At 37.9% G+C, this 27,929-nt stretch overlaps 1 protein-coding gene across 2 annotated transcripts; it reads left to right on the forward strand.

Moving 5' to 3' along the window:
• Nucleotides 1–202: 202 nt before the first annotated feature.
• Nucleotides 203–21,647, forward strand: palmda (palmdelphin a). 2 transcript variants are annotated; one of them, XM_036565298.1, is made up of 9 exons: nt 204–284; nt 9,273–9,324; nt 9,597–9,677; nt 11,022–11,140; nt 13,381–13,495; nt 14,016–14,040; nt 14,143–14,259; nt 15,765–16,634; nt 21,484–21,647. In XM_036565298.1, the coding sequence occupies exons 2-9, from the start codon at nt 9,280–9,282 to the stop codon at nt 21,522–21,524; spliced, it is 1,413 nt and encodes a 470-aa protein (XP_036421191.1). In that variant the 5' UTR covers nt 204–284; nt 9,273–9,279; the 3' UTR covers nt 21,525–21,647. The 2 variants fall into 2 exon arrangements, with proteins under 2 accessions (XP_036421189.1, XP_036421191.1); XM_036565296.1 differs by lacking the exon at nt 21,484–21,647 and having other exon boundaries at nt 203–284; nt 15,765–16,693.
• The last annotated feature ends 6,282 nt before the right edge of the window (nt 21,648–27,929 follow it).

The following is a 27,929-nucleotide window of genomic DNA, read 5'->3' on the forward strand; positions in this document are numbered from 1 at the left end:
AATGAATACTAATAAAAAAAGCCTTAAAAGGTGTTATTAAACATCATCAACCCAAAACTACTGACCAAACCTCCCAGAGAGCGAAGTTAGATGAGCTTGGGGGCGTGGCCGCCTGGAGAGAAAGAAAGGCGCACTCGCCTCTGACTGGTGCGGTGGAGTGTCAATCATAGCGGCTCTGCCCACCGACTGCGCAGGCGCGCCACGTGAGAGCACCCTAATAGTATTACAGCGCACTGGAGGGTCAAACTTTCTTCAACCGCTCGTTTTTCAGCTCCACGCAGCCGGTAAGAGTCTCTCTCTCCCTTCATTCCTCCAGAAAATACACGCTGTGCTAGAATAGGATAAACTGCACACTTAAAGGGTTCTTTAGTAAAGGTAATGGTTCTAAAAAGAACCATGAGTCCTGTATTAGAACCATCTGCATGCTTGAATGGTTCTTTTCATGGTAAAATGCTTCTTCAGACTAATGGAGAATGTGTTGTATATGGTCCTATATAGAACCTTTCTGAAAGTGGTTCTACATGACACCAAAAAGGGTTCTTCTACTGTTACAAGCTTGACACCATAACAGTTGCAGAACCCTTTGTGGTGTTACAACCACATGCAACACATTCTCCATCAATCTGAAGAACCATTTCACCATGCAAAGAACCCTTTAAGCATGCAAATGGTTCTATACAGGACTCATGGTGCTAAGTAGAACCATTCCCTTTACTGAAGAACTCCCTCCAGGGTCCTGTCTAATCTGTTAATGCTGCTAAGTGTGCAGAAGTCCCCTCGTTAGGGGTTTTGCACCCCAGGATCCAGCAGATTAAATGACGTGCAGAAGTGAGAGTTCACATTCACACCCAGGAGTGTTAATCTGTTTAGGTGTGCAGTCTAATGTCATCCCTGAGTCGGTGTATATCGCACATAATCAGTGCCAAAGGTGTCTGAAACTGTACCTGAGGGCTTCTTGGCCTGCTTTTCAGACATTCATTTGCCTTTAAAGGGGAATTCCACTGATATTTTCCAAATTTCTGCATAATTTAATGGTTAAGATGTAAAGAAAATCAGTCAGAGTGGTTTGGTGTGAAATGCTCTGTTCTATAGAAACACACAGGGTCAGAACTCTTCACAGTGGTGGTGATAGGAACCAGACGTCCACCTCTAAAACTTCCCTCACAGAAGGTTATTACATGAAATTGTTATGAATTCATTGCGATGGACTGGCGACCTGTCCAGGGTGTATCCTGCCTTCCGCCCAATGACAGCTGGGATAGGCTCCCGCACCCCACCGCGACCCAGAAGGATAAGCGGTTTAGATGATGTATGTATGTATGTATGTTATGAATACACTGCCTGAAACATTGATTTATGATAGTTTTGACAATGTTTTGGCCAAAAATGTACTTTTTAAAATCCATTCAAAACGCATGTTGGTTCACTGGTGCTTTTGGATAGTAAATAAAATGTCTATATTTATGTTGTAGACATGGTGACCCCTGGTTCCTATCAGCACCACTGTAAAGACATCTGAGTAATTTCACATCAAACCACTCTGAATGACTTTGTTTACATCTTAACGGTTGAATTATGCAGAAATTTTGAATGAAATCAGTGGATTTCCCCTTTAAGCCCAGTGTCAGGGGCCTGAACTGCAGGCCCTTTCACCCACTTTCCGCTGGATTTATTGTGCTGCTATTTATTGTTTCTCTTCAACACCATGTTAACAGTAGCACTGGTGTACTGCCATTTTCACTGCACCGTTTGGCAAAAATAAAGTGTACCACATTTTATAATATTAGAGCAATTAGAACGTATCCACTAAAACACTCGTATCTGTGATTTCACAGTTAAAGGGGAATTCCACCAATGTTTCAAATTTCTGCACAATTCTGTTGTTGAAATGTCAACAATGTCATTCAGAGTGGTTTGGTGTGAAATGGTTGATTGTAGAGACTCAGATGTCTTTACAGTGGTGGTGATAGGAACCAGGGGTCGCCATGACTACAACACAAATATAGACATTTTATTTACTATCCAAATCCACCAGTGAACCCACACTGGCCTTCTGAGTTTTATATGTAATGCTGATGATGGTAAAATAGTGATAAATCTGACAAAAAGGTCTCTTGGGTGCATGAACCTCTCCACTGCTGAATCTATTTGGAAAACAATAATAATAATAACCATGTCTCAGACATCAGGCAGTGTGTTCATAACTATTTCATATAATAACTTTCTATGAAGGAGCTTTTAGAGGTGGACGTCTGGTTCCACTGTGACTGTAAGTTTCTCTAGAACAGAGAATTTCACTTCAAACCACTCTGAAAGACTCTGTTTACATCTTAACCATTTAATTACAGAGAATTTAACACCTCTTTCACAGTCATAACTGTTTGTTTATCACAATAGCCGTGTTCTGCGGGGTGTTTTGTTGCTGTGGGAGCAGATGCCGCAGGAGATTTGTTGCTCAAGGCACGGCTGATCAGATTAGAGCAGATTAGAGGAAACTTCTTCTCAGCTACAACTGACTGAGGAGTCCTGTCCTGACCATGTGGAGAACCCACAGTTTATATCAGTTCACATATCATAGTCATCATCGTAGAGCTGTCACAATTACTCAATTTAAAGAAATAAACAATTGAAGTTGAATTGGCAGTGATTAGTTGGCAGTTTGCATTATGATAATGCATATTTTAAATTCTCCTACTGCTCTCTCTCTTCAGAATAACCTAATAGATGCACCCATGCAGAAATGCACATTCGTTTTTGTGCCCCATAGTGTTTTTATATTTTATTTTTGTGTTTTTATTCAATTCATTGTCAAAAATAACAGGATTACTAATTAACCTGATTACTAACATAATTGATAGTGACAGCACCATAAAAGACTGCACCTGTCATTCACCCATTTCTGTTTGAATCATGAGGTGGCTTCAGTGATGTGTTTGCAAGTTAATAATGAAATACATTTTTATTTGTAAGGTTTTTATCCAGTGCCATTTGCATTTGATTGTTGTTAATGATAAGGATATCAAATATTTAAAATAAGGTCAATAATCATATTTAAAAGAGGTCAATAGAAGACTGTGGCATCTTGGAAAGACTTCAACCTGATTTAACCTTTCTAGACTTGTACTATATGCTGAGTTTCAACTGCTTTAGTTTTGAAGCATGGTCGAATGTGAAAGTTTGTGCACCCCTGGTCAAATTGCATGTTTTGTTGATTTTCTGAGTGTAAATAATTTAACACATCGTCTACATAGAACACACTGAAATCTGGCATTTTTGCAAGTAGTAGAGGAAAATTTACATTTAATTGCTGAGTTTAACATACTGGAAAAAAATGAATAAAACATAGAATATAAAATATGTTAAATTCAGCAGATGAACAGTAATTGTGCATTAAAATGTGTAGTTTGTGTGTGTAAGTGTGTCTCTGTAGAGGATGTGTTCACTTATTTACACTTAGAAAATCAACAAAATGTGTCATCTGACCAGAGGTGCACAAACTTTTGCATATGACTGTGGAAGTGTAGCATTATTACACAGCAGTGTGAAAAATGCATCTGAACATGGATATTAAATTCTAGCATGCAGATTCGTTGATTTCAGAATGTCAGACTCAATTAAAGTAAGTTATTATAATATTTCATATAGTATAAGGGCCATATTCAAGCATTAAAACAGAGAAAACTATGGTGTATTGTTTGTATTAACCCTGAAAATCCCAGGCTTATTACATATTAAGGCTTATTGTTCAGTAACTAAAGGGGCTTCAATGCAAACTGGCTGGGCTATTCTTATGTTATAGAAGTGTGTAATAAAACTTTGGGCCTGAGGGCCATTTAAATAATTACGCAATTATTTTTAGGGTTGTAACAATATAAAAATAAGCCATTATCCATTATTTTTCATGTACACAAGGCAAATTTCAAAATTGGTATCACATATCAGATCAAATATTAGGATAATCAAAAGCTGAATAATCTGTCATCTTGCATCCCAATATTTGTACCCAATTGTACCAATATAATCAAACTGTGGTGAAAACTGTGGTGACTTTTCCAAAAGAATCATAAAGAGGTAAAAACTGTGCACCACTAAATTTGCCACGTCATTCTGTTTATCCAGTCTGTCCAGTGTGTCCGTAAAGTCCGGCTGTGGAAATGACGTCACCTGTTGGCGGTCCTCAGGGACAAAGTAGACGGGGTCACAGTGGGGCTCCCTCAGGGCTGCAGCTCTGGGTGACCCTCTATTCTTAGACACAGCTCAGGCCTTCAGGAATGCATGAAACAGCAGGGTTAGCTTACTCATCCCTCCACGCCTGTGGCCTCTACAGGAGCTTTAGATTTTCTGTTGTAATGCCACTATTTGATGTTTTGTATAGTAACTCCACAAGCAGCCCAGAGGAGGATGTGTTCTCCATTTGAGTCCTGGTTCCTCAAGTGATTCTTCCTCATGCTCTTAGAGAGTTTGTCCTGTTGAGACTTGGTTCTTCTCAATGGTTCTTCATGCTGTTAGAGTGTTTTTCCTTTTGAGTCTTGGATCCTCTCAGTGGTTCTTCATGCTCTTAGAGAGTTTCTCCTCGGAGTCTTGGTTCCTCTCAGTGGTTCTTCTTGAGGCTTTTAGAGAGTTTGTCCTGTCGAGTCTTTGTTCCTCTCAATGGTTCTTCATTCTCTTAGAGAGTTTCTTCTTTTGGGTCTTGGTTTCTTTCAGCTGTTCTTCCTCATGTTCTTAGCGTGTTTGTCCTGTTGAGTCTTGGTTTCTTGTTGTACTTCTTCTTGATGCTCTTAGATAGTTTGTCCTGTTGAGTCTTGGTTCCATCTCAATGGTTCTTCATGCTCTTAGAAGGTTTCTTCATTTGAGTCTTGGTTTCTTTCAGCTGTTCATCCTCACTTTCTTAGCGAGTTTGTCCTTTTGAGTCTTCGTTCCTTTTAGTAGTCCTTCTTCATGCTCTTTGGGATATTTTCCTTTTGAGTAACTTTCAAGGACACTGTACACAAAAGATTAAATGAAAGATAAAAAATCCTCTCAGTAGTTCTTCCTCATGCTCTTAGAAAGCTTCTCTGTTTGAGTCTTGGTTCCTTTCAGTGGCTCTTCCTCATGCTCTTAGGGAGTTTCTCTTTTTGAATCTAGGTTCCTCTCAGTGTTTTTTCTTCCACTCATTAGGAGGATGGAACAGTGTAGAAAGCCCTATACAAATTTAAGTGAAATGGTTCGAGGTTTAAATTGAAGAGCTTTGTTTGCATTCGGCTGCTCTGTCTGAGTGGGATTTCTGCCCACTTCCTACGGCTCTTGGTGACATAAAGCACTCCTAGGCTTTAAGGAGAAGCTCACAGCTTCTGAGTAATTCCCTTAGAGGATGGTCAAATTTAAAACTGCATAAATATATAATTTGCTGTCACTTTAATGACACATACCTTCAGCTCCTGTATTCAGTGTCAGATTTGGACTGACTATGACGTCCAGAATGCGTGTATGAGTGGTTTGACTGTGGGGGCAGCCGTACGTGCAGCGTAATGCCTCTCAGTGTTCTCAGTAGACGGACCATGTGGTGTTATGTGTGAAGCAGATGCGCAGGGTTGAGTCAGCAGATGGACGGAGACAGGACGGCTGCAGTCTGCCTCACTTTTCATGGAAAGAGTAAGAGGAGACTGAGGACCACTGAAACACTGAGACCCTTGCTGGCATTTCACAGTGACGCTTCTGTGGAATTGCTTACACTTGCCTTTAAACTGAACTTTAGGATTTATCAGAGACATAATGGCAGACTTTATATCAGTGGAATTAGGCATTATATGGAGTTATTAGTAAAACTTTACCTTCATAAGGATTTACAACACATGCATAATAACGTATTTATTAATCAATACACTACAATACAGTCAGCCACTTCATTAAGGCCACCTCCTTGTTTCTGCACTCATTGTCCATTTTATCAGCTCCACTTACTATATAGGTGCACTTTGTAGTTCTACAGTTACAGACTGTAGTCCATCTGTTTCTCCGCATACTTTGTTAGCCACCTTTCACCCTGTTCTTCGAAGGTCAGGACCCTCACAGGACCACCACAGAGCAGGTATTATTTGGGTGGTGGGCCACAGCAGTGCTGCTGGAGTTTTTAAACACTGTGTCCACTCACTGTCCACTCTATTAGAAGCTCCTACCTTGGTGGTCCACCTTGTAGATGTAAAGTCAGAGACGATAGCTCATCTGCTGCTGCACAGTTTGTGTTGGTCATCCTCTAGTCTTTCATCAGTGGTCACATGACACTGCCCACAGGACGCTGTTGGCTGGATATTTTTGGTTGGTGGACTATTCTCAGTCCAGCAGTGACACTGCTGTGTCTGATCCACTCAGACCAGCGCAACACACACTAACACACCACCACCATGTCAGTGGTACTGCAGTGCTCAGAATGATCCACGACCCAAATAATACCTGAGCTGTGTTGGTCCTGTGAGGGTCCTGATAATTGAAGAACAGGGTGAAAGGGGGCTAAGAAAGTGAAAGAGATGGACTACAGTCTGTAATTGTGCACACTACGGTTAAAATTGTGCTGAATGAAATCAGGGATGTTTCAATCATGTTTCAGTAAAAAAAATAAAAATAAAAAATGAAAGCTCAGAAGTCTCGCACCAGTTGTTGAAGGAGCAGACGTTAGTGAGAAGTATATAAAGAACAGCCAGTCTCTTGGGGTTAGCCTTTAGCCCACTGTGCTTCCATTTATTTTTTGCATGGCTTCCATCGGGCAGCTGCTTCAGATCAGCTGCATCTGAGAATGTCATGGTCTCGGGGGCTGGTCCTAGAATCAAGCCAACAATCCACAGATTATCAGATGGTACTGCTAGCATGAATGACTGCAATATTTACGAAAGTCCAGCAGTGTCTGATCCTCAGATATGTAAGCACAAGTGTACAGGACGCACCTATGTGGCAAATGACTTGAGAAAATTGTGAATGTGAAAAAAAAATTTAGCATTGTTTTTGAGTCAGACAAGTTGTTGTGTGCTTACCTGTTTGCATCATAGGTTTATCTGCATCGCTGCTGTCAGAAGAAAATCTCCAAAATGGTCACTTCACAGGAGAAGGAAAACATTTTCTTAACTTTTAATGAAATTTAAAGGAGAATTTTTGCATTCCCACTAATTTTGGATCAATATTATCAGTAGATTCATCATGAAACTTGGCCACAATGGCTGTGTTTACATGCAGAGATTTTTGTTAATCCCATTGAATCCACTCTGATTATAGATAAAGACTGAGGTGCTTATATGCTCACTTTAAATCTCTGTTTAAAATCTTCAAATCTCATGCACACTACAAGTAACCTGATCCAAAATTACATGCATGCATAGAGAACCACTTAGTGTAGATGTTACCGTGACAACAAGCATCACGTGAGTCCAGTCAGAGTGAGATGAGCAGCAGTGAGCAGTGCTTGTGTTTTAATTACTTTAAAATGATGTCAGACTCAGGAAAACGTCCTTCACACGTCCTTATTAAAGAAGGTCGAGAGAAAGACGTCGGGTTCTGAGACACATAAACTGGACGTCCATCCCACCGCCGTCTTTTAAAGATCACAGCATGAACTTCGTCTCCTCTGCAGACCAGTTTCTGCTCCGCCATGTTGAACGGTATAAACTTTCGCTGTGATGCGACACATATAAGAACATACTTAAACTTTCTGATAGGGAATGTAATCAGATACAGGTGTTTACACGGATATTATTCTTCTATTTAAGAGATTATTTACAGGATTACCCACCTCATTCAATCAGATAGAAACTGTATTGTGAATGGCCTCAATCGGACTATTCTATTCCGATTGATGTGTTTACATGGACGTATTCTATTCCAATTGAGCTATTAGTCGGATTATTGATGGATTATTAGGCTGCATGTAAACATGGCTATTGTAAAGGGCAGCTAGTAAGGATGAATTACAAGGCTTTGTCCCGAAAGCGATAGTATATTGTTCAGTCATATTTGTATTATGATGAACAAACAAAATTTTAAATTTACTTCCGTTGTTACATATGATTATTTTGAAATGTTATAGGAAAATGACATAAAAATAAGGCACTGTAAACCTACAAAAACAGGTTTATTTAAGCATCTAAAGTGGTTTTATTTGAAAAAATTGATAAATACACTAAGATGATGTATGATATCATGATATTTACGGAAACCGCCTGAAATTTTAGTTGTGCTGTGATGCACGTTTTTGTCCATACCACCCACTATTATTTTGTTATGTCTAGTTTTGTCACCTTGCTTATGTCATTTTGAATGAACTGTTTCACTGTGGTGTGTAACATGCTGCTTCACTGTAGTGCACTGATCTGAGAGGCTGAATGCTGAATGACTGTGAGCTCTTGCCTCAGGCTGACCCGGTTGTCACTGAAAGCCAGCAGCGTGTGGAGGTCACCCACCCGTACACAAGCAATCAAATCCTGTCAGGCAGATTATTTTTGGCAAATCTGTGCGCTCGTCCCCCCAGCAGTGCTATTCCTGGTGTGGCAGTGAAGAAGAGGCTGCTGATCTATGAACAGTCACTGCAGTGGATCCCTATCGGTTTCAGCTTATGGAGTTTGACCTACGTCAACATACTTGATCATTCATCAAACAGCCTGAGACTGACAGAACATATGATACAAAGAAAAAGCGAGTGAACTGCTATTGTGAACAAGCCTTGAAAGGAAAAGTTCAGCGAAAACTCAAATACACAGTTCTCCTCCAACCCTCAATCAACCAAGACATGCTTGGTGTTCAAAGTTCACTTCTTTGGCCTTTGCAGTGGTGGTGATAGGAACCAGGGGTCATGATGTGTACAATCAAATACATGCAGCCTAAGCTTTGGAACACAGCCTATATGTTTCTTTGGGATTGAGCATTTCATATCAAACTACACTGGTTGACTTTATTTACATCTTAACCAGTTAAATATTCAGACATTTTGAAAAATCAGAGGAATTCCCCTTTAAGTAATCTCTAATAGACTTGCTTATATGGTTTATGACTCTGTTTGACTTACTGTTATCTGTAAAAATGAACAGAAGTACATCACCTTGCTAAAAACAATAATAGCAGCCATTTGGAACAAAGAATTTGGCCCTAACCTTTGTCCATTTAGCTCTAGTATAAAACTGAAGAAGCAAATTTTGGACTCCACCACACCAGCTGGCATAAGGAGAAATACATTTTAAATTAGATTTTTTCACCCAGCTATTCCTTTAAATGCATCTTAATAGCAAATAAATGTGTTTTGTTTTCCTCTCCAGAGTCAGGATGGAAGAGGCAGAGCTGTTAAAGGAGCGACTCCAGGCCATTACGGTAAAGTGGTCTTGTACTAGTCTGGCTTCATGACTCTGTGCTTTTATGTTATTCAGAAAACAAATTCAATTCGATATGAAGTTCCATCACTTTTCATATTTGGGTTTTACTGTTTACTTTAGCCACTAAAGCTTGTTGTCAAAGTGACATCAATAATGCTATTATATTAGACAGCTAGCAATTAACTTATCAAGCCCGCTCATGTAAGAACAGGTACCTTCTGAAAAAAAGCTCTGTTTTCGTCATTGAACTGTTTTGACATCCGTCTGCAGGATAAAAGGAAAATCCAGGAGGACATTGCTTCAAAACGACTGGAGATTGACAGGGAGAAATTAAAACTTCAGCACCTCAAGGTACCATTGTTGCCTTAATCATGTAAACAATTTAAAAGCTTTTGACAAAACGGCTGGTATGAATTTGGAGAAGACAGATTGCAGCAGATGGGACTTTATTTATATATATAAGTCAATAATATATATTTTGTGTCAACTGTTATTGCAGTTTGGGTCTTTGCAATACTGATGTGGCAGAATCCTTCAATATGCAAATGAGCCCTCTAATTAGACCTTAATATACAGTCAGGTCTATAAATATTTGGATGCCAACAAAGTTATTGTTTTGTTTCCTACAGCATATTGGAGTTGAAGTTAAATTATGAACGTGAGCTCAAAGTGCAGAATTTCTGCATTCATTTGATGGTATTTACACCCAAATCAGATGAACATTGTGGGAATAACAAGCATTTTCATGCACAGGCCCCCCATTTTTAAGAGCTCAGAAGTGTTTGGGCAAATGGCTGCTTGCTGTTCCATGGCCAGGTGGGAATTATGGTCTCATTATTTCACCTAAAAGTGGGCAGATAAAAGATCTACACTCTTCAAAAAGATGGTTCTTCAAGGGTTACTCAGTAAAGCAAATGGTTCTATATAGAACCATGAACACTCAAAGAACCCTTTGCATGATTAAATGGTTCTATGCATCATGAAAGCGTTCTTCAGGTTGATGGAAAATGTGTATGAATGTACTATATATGGTGCTATATAGAACCTTTTTTGAAAAGGGTTCTATATAGCACCCTAAAGTGTTCTTCTATTGTTACGTGCTTGACATCGTAACAATAGAAGAACCATACAGTACATTTTCCATCAATCTGAGGAGGAGTTTCATCATGCAAAGAACCCTTTAATCATGCAAAGGTTCTTTGAGTGTTCATGGTTCTATATAGAACCATTTTCTTTGCTTCAATGCAAACTGAGACATTCTTAGCTGTAGTAAAGGCCTGGCTGAGCATCCCTAGGGAAGAAACCCAGCCTCTGGAGATGTGTTTGGGTTCCAGACTTCAGGCAGTTATTGAATGCTAAGGATTTACAACCCAGTATTAAAAAGACAGTTGAATTCATGATTGTTAGTTTGTCCTTACTCAATTACTTTTGAACCCCTAAAATTGGGGGGGGCTCTGTATGAAAATGGTTGTATATAAATGCTCTCAAATTAAAGCTGAGATTCTGTTCATTATTGAATTTCTACTCCAATATGCTGTGATATACAAAAACAATAACAATTAATTTGTCAACATCCATGCATTTATGCACACGACTGTATGTCATATTCACAATATGGAATTCTGGCTGTATTAAACAGCCATAATGTAATGCATTAACAGCATTTGCAAACTTCCTTTGTCGCACGTTGGACAGAAAAAGTCTATGAGGGATCTGTGGCTGATGGACGGTGCGAGCGCTGGAAATGCTCAGGAGGCTCAGAAAGCTCAGGAGGACGTTCAACAGACCAAACTACTGCAGAGCAACATCCACCGGTGAGCATCAACAAAGCGCCGGTTCTGCCATCTTACATTTTTCTTTACAGCTGCATTTTATTTCCCCTGAATATCCTTATCACATTAACCAGTCATAACATAAACCACACATATGTAAATGAGCTCTGTTCTGATTGGTGCCCTGTATTGTGCTTCACTAAAAAAGCAGTCGGGGCTGAAACACTCCTTATAACTTCAGTGTGAATGGCCGTTCAGCCATAGACTGTTTCGTATTCTGTTTAAAATAAAGGACACATATCTTACCAAGAACTATATGCTGTGACAATTATAACAACTATATAATAGTGGATAAAGGCTTGTGCAAAATTGTTGGCACCCCTTCTCAAATGATAAGTTTTGTTGATTTTTAAGGTGAAAATAAGTGAACACAGCCTCTACAGAGACACACTTCTGCACATTTTAATGCACAATCACTGTTTATTTGCTGGATTTAACATATTGGGAGAAATAATACATAAAATGTGGCCTGTGCAAAAGTTATGGCACCTTTTATGTTTTATATTTTACTTTTTTCCAGTGTGTAAAATGTTGCACAGAAAAAAATTGTGCACAGAAAAATGTCATATTTATGTTTGTACCCTGTAGATGAGTCAACTATTCACTTAGAAAATCAACAAAGCAGTGATAACAGTAATTTGACTGGGTTTGTTCAAACTGTATACGTAATTGTTGAAACATCTGATGTAGTAGAAAAAAAAACACCTTTTTATTCTACCAATTTATAAACAGTTATAACATCTTGTTTGTATATAACAGCTGCTCACAAGAATGTAATATATGTAGCATTACAGAGCTTAAGAGATTTATTAGCCATTTTTTTTCAATACTGTACACAGGGTCAGCTTAAATATGACTAAACACAAAGGGAATGCACACCAACCCACACTCTAAAGTCTCTGACTGCCGCCCGTATCAGAGTACTGTGTCATCAGATTCCAGTATTGCTTTACAGGGCATCTGTTGCTGATGAAGCCATTTGGACGGCTACATTGTCTTCCAGCCATTTGCCCCTCAGCACTGCCTGCTTTCATGCCAGCCAGTAAGAAGGAAGCATGAGGCAACAGACGTGCAAGTTACGCTCATGTCGGAAAAAATGGCCCACGTGTGGAAAGCTATTGCACCCTAGTTTGGCAATAAGGGATCTGGCAGACGCTGACGTCCCCCTCATTCATGAGTTTGTGAAATGACTGAGACAGATGATAAGACGCTAAGGGCCACGCCACGCATATCTCACTCCAATGAGAGTGAACTCGCACAGCATCAGCACATATTTGCTCATATTGCGTCTTGCAACAGCCTCGTGCTAGAGGCCTGCCAGTTGTTGCTTGTCCTCTGGGGCAGTGCCACCCCGAGCTCATCCCACTTTGTTAGTAAATGCCAGGATGATGGGGTTGTGTTTGAAAGAAGAAGTGCCAAGGGTGACTTACTGGCACGCCAGCACTGGTGCTGCACCAAAGCCCAGCCAGTGTGTATCTGAGTGTTTGGAGTGATTGTTTTTGTACACTTTTAGTGTGAAAATGTATTGAGTTTGTAGGAAAATGGGAGAAAAACAAGGCTAACTTAGCGTATCAGGACCAACAAAAAGTTTTTTTTTTTTTAACAGAAGCTCCATGTTTTATTTTTTACATTTGTTTTTAAACATAAATAACAAAACCATTCCATTTTGGGCTTCTGAGGTTGCGATTAGGGTTAGGTTTAGAGTTTAGAGGCTTATAAATGTCTCATTAAATGTAAAAAAATTGTATTATTACATGGGGTATATATATAATACATATTTGGCATGTTATTACGTATACATTTGCATATTATTATTGCATTATGTGTAAAAGATGCTATAAATAAAGACTGATAAGTAAAGTCCTAAAGTTTATTATATTAATATATAAATGATAACTGTTTTTAATACCAGGCTGCCTCAAGGACAGGTTTGGAAAAGGTTAATGAGGCACATTCACATATAGAAAAATCAGTACTTAATATATTAATATTGTTTACATGTATTCTATTAATAGAGCAAACAAACACTTAATGCCCAATTAAGTAGATTGTTTCAGCTAAAACGTAAAACGTATGTATACTTATATGTATTACTTGATGTCCTGACATTGTAGAAAAACAAATGTGTATGCCAGCAGAGTGGGAATTATTGGATACACACAGCCAAACATTAATTCATACCCAGATTTTTCACATGACCAATATTCCTCTGTGTCCTGCAGGATAGAGAAAGAAATCGAGGCTCTGGAGAGAGAAGAGCTGAACATCTCCACAAACGAAGGCCTAATTCTGAAGAGGCTGAAAGCCATTGAGAAGTCCACTGAGGACATTATAAAGGTAAGAGGAAAGAGATTTCTGTGGATGGACTGAATGATATACTCACAATCTACCATAGAGGTCCACTACAAAGGAATACAGTTACAGACTGTAGTTCTGCTACTGTACAGTACTGTACTGTATCGGTACTGTACAGTTTATCACCCCCCCCCCACACACACACTTCATTCATCATTGTCAAGTTATGACCACAGGCAGATATTATTTGGGTGGTCATCATCAACAGATGGGTTGCAGTCACTAACGGTACACCAGCAAGGAGTTACAAGGGGGGTGTTTCTGATAAAGTGGCCGGCAATAATGCCCATTTGTTTGTTAAACAGAACACATGGAACTGGAAAGATTAACACTGAATATTCCTCACATTTTCAGATGAACAATAGCAGATTGTATTGGCAGATGGTATGAAGTGGGTGTCTTTAGCAGGAGCTGTCAGTGGTAGAAAAATTAAAACATGGTATTTTTCTCTGAGCTGCGTCCACCTGTTCACTTTAAAACCTAAAATCATATTTCCTTACAGGCAGCAAATGAAAATTTCAAATCAGGTAAGAAAATTGATAACTCTTGACACACTTACCAAATTTTATTTCTTTTAATTGTGTGATTCAGTCGTATCACTTACAGTACTTTTGTCATCTCCCTTGTAGAGCCAATCCATGTTTATCCAGGAATTCCAGACACAACAAAATCATATACACCTTTAAACCGGAGGAAACAGCCAACCGCAAATGACCAAGACACCACAAATGACCAACACAAACCTGGTAATTTACTGCTAGACTCATTCATTAATTGATTGACTTGATTGGCTTTATCTGTACTCTATGATTGTAGTTTTTTTTCATGTTCAGGTAACAGGTCAGTCATTCTATGCCAACTTACCTAGGGCCAGTCCAGTCACAACATTGATCTCTATGAGAAAATTCAAGCAAAAACTATAAAATTTCAAAGCTGTGCTCCAATTATTATTTTAGTTATGACTGTCAAAAAGTTTGCTCGATCAGGTTCTAGATAACTCCTTAAATACTGGGTTAATTTGCTTAGAGAATGACTGAACTGAGCTAAAATACTGACTGGGTACCAGACAGTCTCTTGCAGTCCCAACAAGAAATAAAGGAACATATTACCTCTTTAAAAACACATTATAACGGTTATTTTGGAAATCCAGTGTTTTTTCTATTTGAAGATTTTGCTATTTGTTTATAGTCTGCTTCTCAGATTCAGCTGTTCTTACTCCAGAAAAAAGTTTGAATGAAAGGATTAGTCCCTCTTGATAAAATGTAAAATAATAATAATAATAATAATAATAAGTACTAAATAATAATAAGAAGAAGATTTTAATGCTAAAGTCATTCTTATGGTGTAGCTTCAAATATTGCATGTAGAAATGAATAATTCACATATTTGCTAAAACGTAGAAATACTAAATAAAATCCATATTTTGTAAAAATAATTGTGAAAACTTACTGAAAGTTTACATTGAAAAGAAATGTTGCACAAATACATCCGATAAATTTAACAGTTGAGAATTTATTAACATGAAACTCGTTGATTTAAAGTGATTTATTCTTCTTAGTGTTGTATTTATAACCAGTTCATATTTCAGCTCAGTTCAGTCGTTCTGTAAGCAATTAATGTGAAATATTTAAGATGCAGTTTAGAACTTTATGGGGAAAATTTAAAAAATTCATAACTGAAAAACAAATTAGAGCACAATGAACATTTTTCATAGTTACATTAATGAAATTAAAGCTTTTCCATTATACAGTTTTACCCAAAACACCCCTGATCAAATGACTTGTTTTGTTGAGTTTCTAACTGAATTTTAATGCATAATTTCTATTTATTTGCTGAGTTTAATTTATTGGAAAAAGTCTACATTTAGTTTTTATTTACATTTTGTTAAATTCAGAAAGTGAGCAGTAAATGTGTGTTAAAATTGGCCGAAGTGTGTTCTCTGTAGAGGACGCGTTCACTTATTTTGACTTAGAAAATCAACAAAACATGTCATTTGACCACCCAACCGTTCTCATGAAACTGTACGTGAGTGTGATTTAAGTCAGCAGGCTTTCTTTCACTGAGTCCCTGCAGATATGCTTAAATTACACCTTTATTCCTTACTCCTTCAAAGAACCTTCCTTTAAAGGTTGCATAGTGAACTGAAGGTGGTTCTTCTATGGCACTGAACCACCTTTATTTATGAGAACGTCTCTCTTTTGCACTTGATCACGACATTCTCTCACATCCTCTCTCTCTTTCTCACACATAGCCTTGTTCGCCATGGAGATCAACGTGCAGAAGGACCTGCGAACGGGCGAAAGCCGCGTCATCTCCACCTCCACCGTCTCCACTCAGGAGCTGCAGCACAAGGGCATCAAGGTGTACGACGACGGCCGTAAATCTGTGTACGCGCTCCGCTCGGACGCCGTCCAGCCTGGAGCCAACGGGGTGGACGAACTCAGCCCAATGGAAGTGGAGGAGCTCCTTCGGCAAGCGACGGAGAAGAAGAAGCGGCCCCAGGAACTCGAGGAACCTCCATTCAACATGAACTACAACCGCTCACCGTCACCAAGCAAGCCTTACATAGACCAATGCTCCAACGGCTACCTTACAGAGCCTTATAGCGTGGAAATGACCGCATGGCCTGAGCTGGTGTACTGTGATAGTAACGAACACTATCCAGGACAGGAAATTCACCCACCTGCTCACATGTTCCACCACTACAGTGATGAGCAGGCTGAGTATTTTCCTAGCAACGGGAACAGTTATGGTCATGAGCTGTATCAGAGAGAGATGACACACAGTCATGGGCCGTTTTATGACCCCCAAGACCGTCAGAGAGGAGCTCTTCGTGTGGATTCGGAGTTGAACCACAGGCCGCCTTCGGCTTACAGCAACGACTCCAAAGTCAGCATCTTAAACGCTCTGCCTTCAGACGAGCCGGTCACCATGATCTTTATGGGCTATCAGGCCGCAGACGAAGATGCTACTAGCTACGAGGGCTCCGTTCGGGCCGAGCTCGTCGTCATCGGAGAGGGTGAGGAAGACCGCAGTGCCCATCCACACCAAAACAGCAACGCCAACAACGCTTCCCAACGCCAGGCCTCAGGCCAGCTCCAGACCACAGAGGGCGCCACAGGTAGCAAAAAGACCAAAAAGATTAAAGACAAGCGGAAGCGCTGCTGCATGCTAATGTAGCGCGGAACTGCCTCTTCTTTTGCTAACTCTTTCACGCTAACCGGCGACTCCTGACTCAACTCCTGGCTGCAGCTTCTCACCACTATGGCTTTGCTCTGCTGTCTTCACTTCTTCTGTCTTAACAAACTGTCAGTTTAGGTTGTTATTAGCACATTCACAACGGGAAACTCTGTCTCAGGGTGAATGCAGTGTGTGGTAAACATTTTTATGTGCTTTGTCTCCCCCTTGTGGTGCAAGTGTGAACATCTATGGTTTTCTACACTGCTGGTTTGGAAAATCTATTGTTGAGCTTCCAGGGACGCAGAAAGGGGTTTTTAAAATTTTATGCTACAAAATACAAAAAATTACATTCCTATTTTTTGGATAATAAAAAGGCATCATATTGCGCAATAATTTACACATGAGCTGAGAGGTGACCAGGCAGATTGTTGATATGTGATGTGGTGACCAATTCATACCCGTCTACATAATCTTAATAGAAAAATGGAGGTAGGTGATGGAAAACGAGCAGAATTTGATAAAAACATGAGCCACCCCCCCCACAGCACGCATCATTGTTTTGCCCTATACAAAATACATATTTTATTGATAAATATTATTAATATTATACAATTCAAACCTTTTTTACTTTTTTCTGTTAATAACATATCTGCCAGTTATATCTGCCATTTATTTATTTATTTATTTATTTATTTATTTGCTCAGTCAGCTGATACAGACTTTGATCATTGGCTGCTTCATGTCTCAGAACTGGCCTCCAACTGTGCATACAGACTTGGTGAGGGAGGTGATTTGGCTCACTTTGATGAAAATGCAGCATTGTCTTAAACAGTACTGCAGATTTTGAAAATAAACATGGTCACTGTCCACAAGCGTGTCAATTTTTGCGAATTTTAATTTTCAACAATTTTTTTATTTTTCTACATCAACAGCTGACCTTCACATAGTGTGAAAATAACAAGATGAATAGACCAATAAAATTGCTCCAAAACTGCTTGTAACACAATCTCTTTACATTAACTCACACTGAAAGTAAAGAATGTTTTATGCCCTGACTTGTAGGATTACCATTTTGGAGATATAGCTTTTCTTTGGACAGTGATGATATGTATAAAACATTAGATTTAAAATACAAACTCCAGCAGGAGCTGGAGGAGCTGGGTCAGCACAGGCATACAAGAGTCTTTATTACGCTCAGGGGAAATCGAGGGCCGCTGCGTCCACCTCAGCCCCCCGACTTACCCCCTTCCTGCGTCCCTGGAAGTTTCTATGTACAGTCGAAATGCAAATTCAATGTATTGTTGATTTTCTAAATTAAAATAAGTTAACAGAGCCTCAACAAGAAGTGTGTAATAAAACTTTGGGCCTGCTGGTGTATGGGAGGCAAATCCAGCCAAAAAAGAAATTAAAATGAAAACAATAAAATGTAAACGCAAAACAGGCAAATGGAAACAAACACAGGCGCCATCTGCTGGAGATTTACTTTTCATTTCTCACGTTGCTTTTTCATTTTCAAGTTAACCAACATGCATATATATGTTAATTAGCACTAGGTGGGGCTGTGGGGTAGATTTTAGGACATCCTCAGACCTCAGTGTCAGAATGGCCTCATTCCTCAGACTAAACGACTTCAAGTCTCGAGAAAAAACATCATCATGTCTCAGATCTGGTGTAACTGAACATCAGACCAAATGCCTTCAGACCAAACGGCCTCAGATAAAAGGTATCAAACCAAACGCAAGCCTGGTCGAGCATAGACTGGTTCGTATAACTTAGAAGACTGTTGTGTATCTCAGTATAAATGCCAGTATAACATTTGCGTGTGTAGCCCCACCTAGTGGTAATTAACATATATTTGCATATTGGCAATAATGACTAAAATTAGATGACAAATAGCTGTTTTAAATGTATTTTTATGTTTGTCACAAATGACTCATGTGAAAAATTAAATTGCAAATGTAGGCATTTCATTACATTTTCAATTTTGGCAGGACATTTGTGCAGATGTTTGGAAAAAGAAATTGCAAAAAGAGGTTTGCATTTACATTTTATTGTTTTAATTTAAATGTCTTTTTTGGCTGGACTTACCTCCCATAGCTGGTGGATCCTGACCATGTAAGGGGTTAAACTGGGTAAATAAATATGGATTGTGCAATAAAATCTGCATGTTATATTTAAGCCTGTTTCCTGTAGAGGACGCATTTACTTAGAAAATCAACAAAACATATCATTTGACCAGGGGTGTTCAGACTTTTGGACATGACTGCATTCACAGAGATATGAAGCACTATGATTTATGAAGGATTTAGACTTTCGGTTCTTGTAGAGAACCAAGGATGACGTGTTAACCTGCCAAACGTGTGTGACATTTCATAGCTGTTAGTACTAAATTTGTCTTCAGCTTTGCATACAGTCTGTTCATATTCTCTGTGTTACTCTCCTCTTTGTGCTTCCAGTAAGTAGCATGGCAGCGTACCATCTGTCCAGATATGTAATGGACAGTACACATTACTGTCATGCTCTTCTTTCTTGTGTGCTAATGTTATGCTTTCAGTGTGTGTGAGTGCATGTGTGCGGGTGTGTGTGTGTGTGTGTGCACTCTTGCATGTGTACATATGTTGTATTTCTAATAAATTTGACTGTGTTCATCATTTTTCTGTCCCCATATAATTAGCTCACGTAATAGTCAAAGACATAAAGCCGAAGCTGTTAATTAGATGTTTATTACTATTAGTAAATGCTGATTACGTGTATTACTTGCTTTAATTTAGCTTAAAAAAACAGATTCTTGCATGTGTGATCACATCGGTCATATTAGGAGAAGCATATTTCAGCTTTACGTCCATAATAACTCCAAACCATTTAGATCTGTAACCGTTATAAGCAGTGCAGTGTGAAATGGTGCAGACTAATTGCGTAGCTTGTTCTGTAGGCTGGATGTTCAGCTAAAATGGGCCATGCACTCCCACACAGCTCGCTGTCAGTCACTCTAACTCTGAGAAGCTCACTTGTTTCTGGATGAGTGTGCGGAAGTGCTGCCGTGCTCCACCTTAATCTCAACCAGAATAACCAAAAGACCAGCTTTGCTCTCTTTCGCTGGTTCTAACTGGTTCTCAATTGTTCTGCAGTTTTAAAAGCTCAGAGCAAACAATACACTCGTATGCACAATAGCAGGTTTGGTTTATACAAAGTCACGACGTGGCCAAGTGTCCCATGATATTAAGTACCTATATGTAATAATAATATTCCGTCGCTGTCCAATGAAAATCTCCATTTTTTGTGATTTTTATTTTGTGCATCATTCGAGCTCAGCAGCTGTTCTTTACACTGTGTGAAAATGTCACCATGACTGGACCAATAGAAATGCTCCAAAACTGCTTGGAATAAAATCTTTTTCTATTGACTTACATTGAAAGTAGAGAACGTTTCTGCCCTCTCCTCTAAAGGTGCTCTTTTGAAGATACTTGTTTTTCTTTGGACAGCAACGAAATGTAAGTGTCTATATATATGAATTCACCCCAGATGTATTACATATACGTAAGTGTGTATATTAATATACTCTATATGAATTACTTATTCAAATGTATCTCTATGTATGTAATAATATGTCAGATATATATTATACACATGAAAGTGTAAGTTAAAATTAATAAGACCCATATGTTTTACATATGCGTAATAATAATAATAATAATTATTATTATTATTATTGATGTTTTATTATTATTGTATTATTATTATTATTATTATTATTATTATTATTATATGTATGTTTATACCAGGAAAATGCTCTTTATCTGCTCTCTTACACACTCAAACTGATGGTAAACAAACATACATGAAAAAAGGTGGCAATACCACTCCATAACAATACGCACCACATGCACTAAATATAAATAATTATCTATAAGCAGTTCATAGGAGGATTTTATCAAATTATGCTAAATTAAAAGTTTAAAAAAGTAAAAAAAAACACATTTTTTTCCTTGACAGCAACTATATGTAATAATAGTAATATGGTCCACATGCATTATATATATATATATATGTGTGTGTGTATAGAGAGAGAGAGAGAGAGAGAGATTTATATATACCTACAGTATATGTAATAATATATGTTTATATTATTATATGTATAAGTGTCAATATGAAATAACAAATATTTGAAATATGAAATGTTTTTACTCTTTCCGTTTTTAAAAAATTAAACATGGAGCTTTTATAAAAAGCACTTTAAAAAGTCAGGATGATTTAATTGGTCCTGTAAGTTACGTTTTTTCTGGTTTCAACAAAGTCAGGATCTTTTTTATCCTGGAAATGCACAAAAACAAACACTCTCTCTCACACACATACGCAGATCTTAATGGTGGGCCGTTAATTTGCCCTGCATGTCTTCCTTCCTTAACTTAAGGAGCTTTTAAGAAGGCACGAAGGCGTGGTGGTGGTTTTAATGTGCTCTCAAGATACTCTTACATAAGCAGTTTTTGGAGATTACATAAACAGGAATAACTGGTGGTGTTTGTCCTTAGCAACCAGTCTTTTTATCTTCAGTAATTCAGATTATCTTCTTTTCTCTCTAAAGCTGCACGTTCTGACAGAAAGCAGGTCAGAACAGAGCTGGAGAAAATGCTCAGAGATAATAATGACCTCAGCAGTGTCCTGTGAAGTTGATGATATTATTATAGAGCGCAAAACCCGCACGGCCTTGCTGAGTAACCCTGCAGCGCGTGTCGTGCTGAGCGCCTGCTGGTGGAGCTCAATCGATTGCTTTTCTCTCTCACTCTTCACAGCTACACAGATGGGGACTGAAAAATGGGGCCAAAGAGTCTAGACCTCCAGCTCAGAGAGACCAGAGAGGGACGAGGGAGAAGATCACTGACCACAGACTCAAAAAGAACCATCAGCAACAGCTTCATCTAATGGATAAAAATGTTTGTTGACAGCATTAAAAAGTCAGCAAAATGACACTGAATCTGATTCATATGAAGACACTCAGCCTATCTAATGCTTAAGGAGGCCTGCAAAGGCTTTATTTAGATAAAAGAGATGTTTCTTAGAAGGGAACTTCCACCAACTTTTCAGAATTTCTGTTTAAATAAATCATCAAGATTTAAAGTCATTCAGAGTGGTTTGGTGTGAAACGCTCTGTTCTAGAGAAACTTACTGAGTCAGAATTGTTCACAGTGATGGTGATAGGAACCAGACGTCCACCTCTAAAAGCTCCGTTACAGAAAGTGAAGGTTTTCGTGCTCATTCATGGTGTAGTGGGGACATGCAGGCTGTTATGAGGCAAAATAGTCCCCAAAGAAAGTTTAAGAACTATTTTATCATCACCATTATTACATATAAAACTAGGTTCGCTGGTGGTTTGGGATAGTAAATAAAATGGCTGTATTTGTGTTGTAGTCATGGCAACCCCTGGTTCCTATCACCACCACTGTAAAGAAATCTGTTAATGAACCATTTCATATCAAACACTATTCATCATCAACAATCAGCTTTATGTCCATCGAAGTGTCTTCACAGGTAAGAAGAGCAGGTTCTAAACGATGATTTGTTAGTTTTCTTTTCTAAACTGTTGTTAAAAGCACATGTTGGAACTCTTTTGTCCCAAAGCTGGTTTAAATATCTGAAAAGTTGTGGTGATGAGTGCTGACATCACAACAAAGGGGTAAAATGTCTGGCCTTTGGCTTTATTCCCAAATGAGCCCTGTCACTTATATCAACGTGTGTATATTGTTTTCCGCTAATCAACCTGCTTAGCTTTGATATGTTAAGTTACTGCAAACCGACAGAGAAAACACGGTCTTTCGTGTCTATATCTACATTTTTATGGTACTTTTGTGAGTTCAGTTCGTGCCTTCAACATGGTGGTGGTAGTATTGGGGAAGACTGATTGAGGGAGGGAGGAGAACTCTGAGAACTTGGGCTGGAGTTCTTCTGCCTATAGCTAGAAGGCCAGACCCCCCTCATAGCTGTAGTAGGACTGAAACAGGACTGGGGAACAGAGAGGAGATGGGGTGACAGTGGGGATTGTGAACGCTTTGTCATGGAACGAAAGACGAGGATGTGAATTTATAGGGCGTTAGTTTGGAAGAAGGAGGGTTTTCAGACATGTTCCTCCTGCCAAATTTCAGTTATAACATTTTTTTTTCCTTGAGGTCCACTTATAAGCCAAAATGCTTATTATTCATTTCTACATGAGCCTTACCCAACCTCTCTTTATGCCTGAGTTAAACAGGCTGTTTTTTTTTTTTACTCTGCCTTCAAAATGTAAATGAGCTCTGTTCTGATTGGCTGCCTCATTCAGAAAGCACTCATAGCTGAAAAGCTGTGGAACTTGAGTATTAATGGGCAGGGCTATGGGCTGCTGTAGGCTGAAGAGGTGGATATTTGAATTATCACAAAAACAATTAATCCGATACATTTTTGCAGCACAGTTTCTATATGTGAACCATCTATACTGGATTATGAATGGTATTTCAAACTATTTTAAAAAGCAGGTGAAATTTGTTCTTCCATGACTTAGGCCCTTTAAAATGGAAAAAACTACCTGTCCCCAAACTATTGATGGGCAGTGTGTATCAGTGAAATGTTGTAACAACAAATTACTGTAATGAAAAAATAAAAATCAGATCAAAGTCGACTCCTGCATATCTAATGACAAAGCTGGAGCTTCTCCAGGCTGATCCAGGACAAAGTGGGGTCTAATCCACAGAGAAATGAAGTGTCAGGACTTCAAAAGCCATGAAAGTGAATTCTTTGCTCAAGTCATCTTTTCCAGGGTTGTAAAGCTGCTCAGAGTCAGCGTGAGAACGGACAGAAAGGTTTCTATATTTATATTTGGCTATAATACGTATTTACAGTGCTTCTTTGCTCTGGTATGTTCCTGATGAGGGCCTTTTGCCTTCCTCCTGCTGTCGGCTGTATTTGATGGAATTGTATGCAGCACTTTTGATACAGATGAATGAACCGTTCCAGAATTAAAATTGATGTTGGTGTACACGCATGGAATGTCTGCTGAAGCAAGCTGATAAACTGAGGTTTGCTATGAAATCAAAAAAATAAATAATAAATTAAATAAACTTGAAAGGAGCTGTCATTTGTAGCTTTTATTATTGTCAACCGACCCCAGGAAGAAAACCTTGTAACTCCAAAATGGTAACTTTACAGGAGAAGGAAAAAATCTACTTACTTTGACTTACTTTTAATGTAAGTGAGTGGAACCAGACTTTTTTCCAAGTCGTTTTGGGTTGTTTCTTTTGGTCCATTCTTCATGAAATTAACAGAAAATGTAAAGGACAGCAGGCATTTTCAAATTAAGTCAAAAACTAAAAAGCAGATATGCTTCTACAAACACATTTTAATATGAGAATTACTGTTTGTTTGCTTAATTTAACACATTGAGAAAAAATAACACAGTGGCCTGTGCAAAAGGTACAATATGTTTCAAATGTTTTTTTCTAATAAGTTAAATTCAGCAAATTAACAGAAAAATGCCATATTTAGGTGTGTTCTCTGTAGGGGATGTGTTCACTTATTTTTACCTACAAAATCAACGAAACATCATTTTTTTGTCTGGGGATGTTCAAACATTCCCATACAGCTGCATAACCTTTAGCCACTATGCCCATAAAAATATACTGAAAAAAAAATAAATATATTGAAAAGTATATATGACTTGGGAAAATGTCTGGTTCCATTGACTTACATTAAAAGTAAAGTAGGTTTTAGCCTTTTCCTGTAAAGTTACCATTTTGGAGATATGAGGTTTTCTTCCCATACACTATTATTTTAAATACATCATTCAAAGATTTGGAATCACTGTTTTCAATAATTTATAAGCATTATGGTAGCAGATAATTACAAATCTTTTTTATATGTGTCCATAATGTCCATAATGATGAACAGAGCTATAGCTTACTGTAAAGTAACTAGTTGAAGTTATAATTAAATTACAATCCATAATATGTTTTATTTCAAATGTTCTAACCATTTCTCATGGCAGATAACATGACAAACATTCTTGTTAATAGATTATTACAGCATATTATCCTTAAAATATTTCTTCTTGTCGGCAAAATACTTAAAAACATTGACTTAAACATGTAAAAGTCTCTTATGTCTAGTTCACAGTATTATCTGCATTGTGTAAATTATTGTATATGAAATAAGAACAAATATTAATATGAAAAGTTTTTGAATTTGAAACTTGTGAACACTAGCATATATACTAATATATTGAAAATATGTCACAATTTATTTTAGAATACAATTACAAACATATATAATACAATAATTACAAAACAAGCAAACTGTGTATATATTGCACAACATAATACAGTCCAATAGTCACAATATGTATTAGAATAAATTGTAATATTATAGAATATGTTACATTGTATTTAGCACATATTTTGGGTGTGGAACAGAACATATTACAACATACAGCAATATATTCCATATTTTCGTTCGGGCATTCAGGACAGATTAGTCGTCTGCTGCCCCTGTCAGTACAGCGTATTAATCAGAGTGAGGCTGTTATCAGTCATTGTTAGGATGTGAATGTAATATTGTTCTGCGAGAGCTGGAGGTGACCGCTGCGTAGTGAAGAGTGACAGAGGATCAGTGGGCAGCCTGTGGCCCAGACAGCTGCTTATGTCACTTCTGTTAGACACAGCTGATTGGGTCAGTCTGCAGTGCTGGCCTAGAGGACTTATTACATTACATGGACATTTCAGTCATGACATCATCACCAAAAACTGATTTCATACACAATCAGCTTTATTCTATCAAGTGCACAGGCTGAATGGCAGAATGATGCATGTTAAAAGAGCCCCTGCACTCAAAAATGTGCTTTTTTAAATGGTTAGTTCCTCATGAATGGCTTATTATGGTTATGTAGAAGATATCACTCCAGTTAACACTTTGAAAGACTTTCTGAGTAATTTAATAGAGAAATGCTTGGCTATATATAAACTCATAAAATAGACTTCAGCTTGGTCTAATGTACTAAAATCTAGTAATTAAAGGATAATGATGTGGGAACCAGAAACTTTTAAAGTCAGTGTGAATAGGAAATTATAGTGCATTTTCCTTCCATACGTTAATGTATTTCCCAGTAAAACACAGCATAGCGAGAGGTCATTACACTTTGATCAAACATTTCAGGAAAACTGGATTGAGAGAATTATTTTTTTTTAATAATATGGTACAATTTTGATATTTTGATTTGTATTCTGAATGCAGGTTGACTTTAAATACAGAACATGTGTGCTAATTTATCTAAACTTAAATAAACATTGCGACTCATATAAATCACTGAAAATATGACAAATTATCAAATTGTGTCACATTTTTGATGATGTACCCGCTTTTTGCAGGCCCCCTAGTGGCCATTCCACCAACAGAATAGAAATTGACTTTGATAGCTTTGTTTAAAATAATCAAATCCCTGACTCTGTTATCAGATGGACTAGGACACTGTCTCTCTCTGTGTGTGAAATGTTGTGACTCTGTGTTGAGCTGCTAGTGAGCAATGAGGGGTGAAAGATGAGGGGTGAGAACCCCCTGCTGTGAAAACTATTCACACTTCTCCACAGAGACAACTGTGCTGAGATGAAATGGACGACTGCATCTTTCTACATATCAAACAATCCAAAATACTACTGACATCATAAACAAACAGCATTTAAATTTGAAAACACTTTAATAAATGTTGACTACAAGATGAAGGTCCAGTTCTGTACGGCTTTTGTAAATCATGCACACTTCTACCAATGTTAGTGAAGAAAGAAGTGCATGTTTCAACCGAGAGACCTCTGAAAATTGCATGTTTTGTTTTCTGTGGAAAAGGGTTAAATGGCACTTTTAGCAATACTTTATTATGTGGAATGTGTTATATATTCGCTCTGTACTGTCATCCATCAATATTAGATATTAGTATCTATTCAAGATAAAGAAAATCCAGAAATGCATAAAGATATTCCATTTTTGTTCACATCAGTGAAACAATTTAAATACAAATGCGACAATTAAAGAGTCATCATGAACAAACTTTCATTATAAAAGTCAGAGACCACATTTCATTTATTAACTTTCCAGTCAAAATAGCCATTAAGTACAACTTACTCATTTTTCAGTCTCAGGATAAAAGCAAGAAACATATTTTACTACTGTCGAAACAAAACCTTGTATCTCTAAAATGGCAACTTTACAGGAGAAGGAAGAAACCTACTTTACTTTTAATGTAAGTCAATGGAACCAGACTTTTTTCTGAGTAATTTTGGGCTGTTTTTTTTGGTCTATTCTTTGTGAAATTTGCACACAATATAAGGGACATTGGGTATTTTTTTTTTTTTAATTATGTCAAAAACTAAAAAACGGTTTTGGTCTGACAGCAGTGAAACACAGAAAATACAGAAGCCAACAACTAAATATAATATATTTCTGTCCTTGTTTACTTTCCATTCTTTTTAGAAGACTAACTTTCAGTTTTTCAAAGAAATCTGCAGCGATATTTATCCAGTTCAGTCGCAGAAGTTGGTTGCATTTTCTGCTTCTCACGATCCAGTTAAACGGTGATGTTGAGGTCAGAGCTGCACAGCTGTAATAAGCTTGGAACTTTAAGTGTTATAAAAGAAAATATTAAAGAATAAACAGACAGTGGCCATATATGTTCAGTTCTATTCAGATTAATGATTATGCGCTGTTCTCTTCTATAATGGATATTTTTCCACATAATGAAAAAAGCACAAAGCAAGCTGCCATTGCGTCTCCATGGTAACGGGTTTACTAATTGGTTCTAAATATGTTATCATCGTGTTGGACTGACATACACATTAGGTAATAGTAGATACACTCTTTAAAAAAGGGTTCTTTAGTAAAGGCAATCGTTCTATTTAGAACCATGAATTCTATATAGAACCATTTCATGCCTAAATGGTTCTTTACATGGTGAAATGGCTGTTCAGATTGTTGAAGAGTGTGTTGCATATGGTTCTATACAGCACCAAAAGGGTTCTGCTATTGTTACCATGTCAAGCTTGTATACAATAGAAGAACCCTTTTTAAAAAGAAGAAGCCTTTTTCAAACCATTTTCAAACCATAGAACCATTTTCAAAAATTTTCCATATGGAAACATATACAGCATATTCTCCATCAGTCTGAAGAACCATTTCACTGTGCAAAGAACCATTTAAGCATGAAATGGTTTTATGCCCTGAGCTGAGCAGC

Source organism: Colossoma macropomum, unplaced genomic scaffold (genome assembly GCF_904425465.1).
Source record: "Colossoma macropomum unplaced genomic scaffold, Colossoma_macropomum, whole genome shotgun sequence".
Taxonomy (NCBI): Eukaryota; Metazoa; Chordata; class Actinopteri; order Characiformes; family Serrasalmidae; genus Colossoma; species Colossoma macropomum.